At 38.2% G+C, this 2,326-nt stretch overlaps 1 protein-coding gene across 1 annotated transcript in view; it reads left to right on the plus strand.

The window, feature by feature from the left end:
* Window positions 1-2,326, plus strand: part of uchl5 (ubiquitin carboxyl-terminal hydrolase L5) — a gene marked incomplete at its 3' end in the record, with an annotated part of 6,973 nt that overhangs the window by 2,958 nt on the left and 1,689 nt on the right. The window contains 2 exon segments of the mRNA XM_014016780.1: window positions 1,761-1,886; window positions 2,171-2,232. Of these exon segments, the coding sequence (XP_013872234.1) occupies window positions 1,761-1,886; window positions 2,171-2,232 (188 nt within the window).

The following is a 2,326-nucleotide window of genomic DNA, read 5'->3' on the forward strand; positions in this document are numbered from 1 at the left end:
AGTGAAATATATTTATGTTTGTGGTTGTAATGTGACAAAATATGGAAAAGTTCAAGGGGTATGAATACTTTTGCAAACCACTGTAGGTGGGTGTTTGTTTGTGTAAATGTATATATAAATATATATGCTTTTGTACGGAGCCCGCAAGGGGACATGGGAGATTTTTTTTCTTTTGCATTCCCACGCAATAGTATTCCGTTCCTTCGCAAAAGTTGTTTAACACTGTTGTGCCTGCTGGTTTATTAATAAACTCACATGTTCACCATTAGTGAGTTAGCTTACTGCTTTAATTCAGCTTCAGATTGAATATATCACACAGCCACACATGGAAGTACGTCATATGCTGATATTTTAACACAGTGCAGCCACGCAACATCAATGTCAATTTTACGAACTTGTGGCGACACATCCTGTTTTAGTAACCAGATATTTCAAAATAAAAGTCTGATTTAATTCAGTTCACATACAAAACAATATTGCGTGGGAACGCAAAAGTGTTGCAAGGTAAGGCAAAAGGAAAAAAAAAACCCCGTGTCCCCTCGCGGGCTCTGTACTTTTGCTAAGTTTTGTTGCCTTAATTATAATTTTTTTGCTGGTGTGCAGACGGTTGTTGGACGTATTGTATTGTTTTCTTGATGTATATCTCGCATATTTTCATTTCTTCCTTTCACTTTTCTTCCATTACATTGTAACTCTTTCCTTTCTTTCCTTTTTCCCTTTCTTTCTTATTTTTTCTTGTCCATCTGTCAGGTGTAATTGAAATAGGCCCAATATTATTTCTAATAAAGTTTCATTTATCAAGTGGAGAGTTATGGCAAAAGCCAAAAATGCTCCGCTTGTGAAAGCAATTCTGTGGGGCCATATCATCACACTCAGGTTATAATTCTGAGTGCCACACACCCGGACAGGACAAAAACAAAGAAAAAAATTTTTTTTTCTAACTGCAAGAGTGAGGGGGAGAGAAATAAGACACGTGTTGTGGTTCTTCCTCTGCAGACCTCTGTGCTTCTCCTTGTTTAAAAAGAATTGCCTCATTGTTTTCATTTAAAACACACTAAAACTGGCTAAAATGAAGAGGAAACACTCAAAACTACACACTAACTATAAAATCCAAACATGTTAAAAGTCACAGATCTAATTAATAAAGTCCTGCTCTCACCGGCTCTTCATTGCCGCCAATCTCCATTCAAATTTCGCCTCTTTTTATTTTCTTCTTCCTGTAGATTTTTTGCTGCTTGTCAGATAACTTTGAGCCTCAGTCAGAAAGGAGGTCTGAGGGGTTATATTTTGTTCGGTTTAAGAGAAAGATGAGACTGATAATGCACTACGGTGTTTTTTCCACGAGATTACCGTGTTTCCTGCTCCCTTCAGCTGCAACGCGATTCAAAATAGAGCATTCATTCTCAGGAAAAAAAAAAGTAAGATATGCCATTTATCGTAAGTCTGGTTTTCTTCTCTTGACCTATCGGCACAATTTAAAAACTGCTGTATGGTTTGAAGTCTCTACTTTTGCCACGGTTTGTAACTGAGTCTCACAACGAGTTTTCCCCCATAAAAAAATGGAGGTTGAAATCACGTGACTGAATGACATCAGGCCGACTTCGAGGATTGTGTTCTCCCCGTTCTTTATGCTCAACTCTGTTTATGTTTGAACGTGATTTACAACTTTTAAAGTTTGGTGTTTCACATCTAAGATTTCTCTCCTTTTATTTTGAAAGTGCTTGGGGATGAAACGATTTCCTCTCTGTGTGTCTCTGCAGGTCATAAACAACGCTTGTGCCACCCAGGCCATCGTCAGTGTTCTACTTAATTGTTCTCATCCAGACATGCTGCTTGGAGACACGCTGACAGAGTTCAGAGAGTTCTCACAAAGTTTTGATGCAGCTGTATGTGAATTATGTTTTTTATTTATTATTGTTATTTTTATCTTTCTAGTAGCATGATAGAAAAGGAGTTAACATAAGCCGTATACTTACTAGGTCTGTGTGATTCATAATTACTTCATCGTTAAATGTTTATAAATGCGAGGTGTGTTTAGGCATGCAGACAGTACTGTACTGAAAAACATTAGTTGAGTGATTTCTCAGCAGAGACCAGTTACCGTCTGCAGCTTAAATTCCTCCTGATGTTTTTCCACATTCGGAGTTTGAATTTATCTTCCTGTCCTCAGATGAAAGGTTTGGCTCTCAGCAACTCCGAAGTGATTCGACAAGTTCACAACGGCTTCGCGAGGTGAGCTGCTGCTCATAAAGRGAAGTTTCCATCCTGAGAGCGTCGCTTTGATCAGCTGCAGGATATTTTTAGCTTCTCGTTCTAATTTCGGTTG

Source organism: Austrofundulus limnaeus, unplaced genomic scaffold (genome assembly GCF_001266775.1).
Source record: "Austrofundulus limnaeus strain Quisiro unplaced genomic scaffold, Austrofundulus_limnaeus-1.0 Scaffold155, whole genome shotgun sequence".
Lineage (NCBI taxonomy): Eukaryota > Metazoa > Chordata > Actinopteri > Cyprinodontiformes > Rivulidae > Austrofundulus > Austrofundulus limnaeus.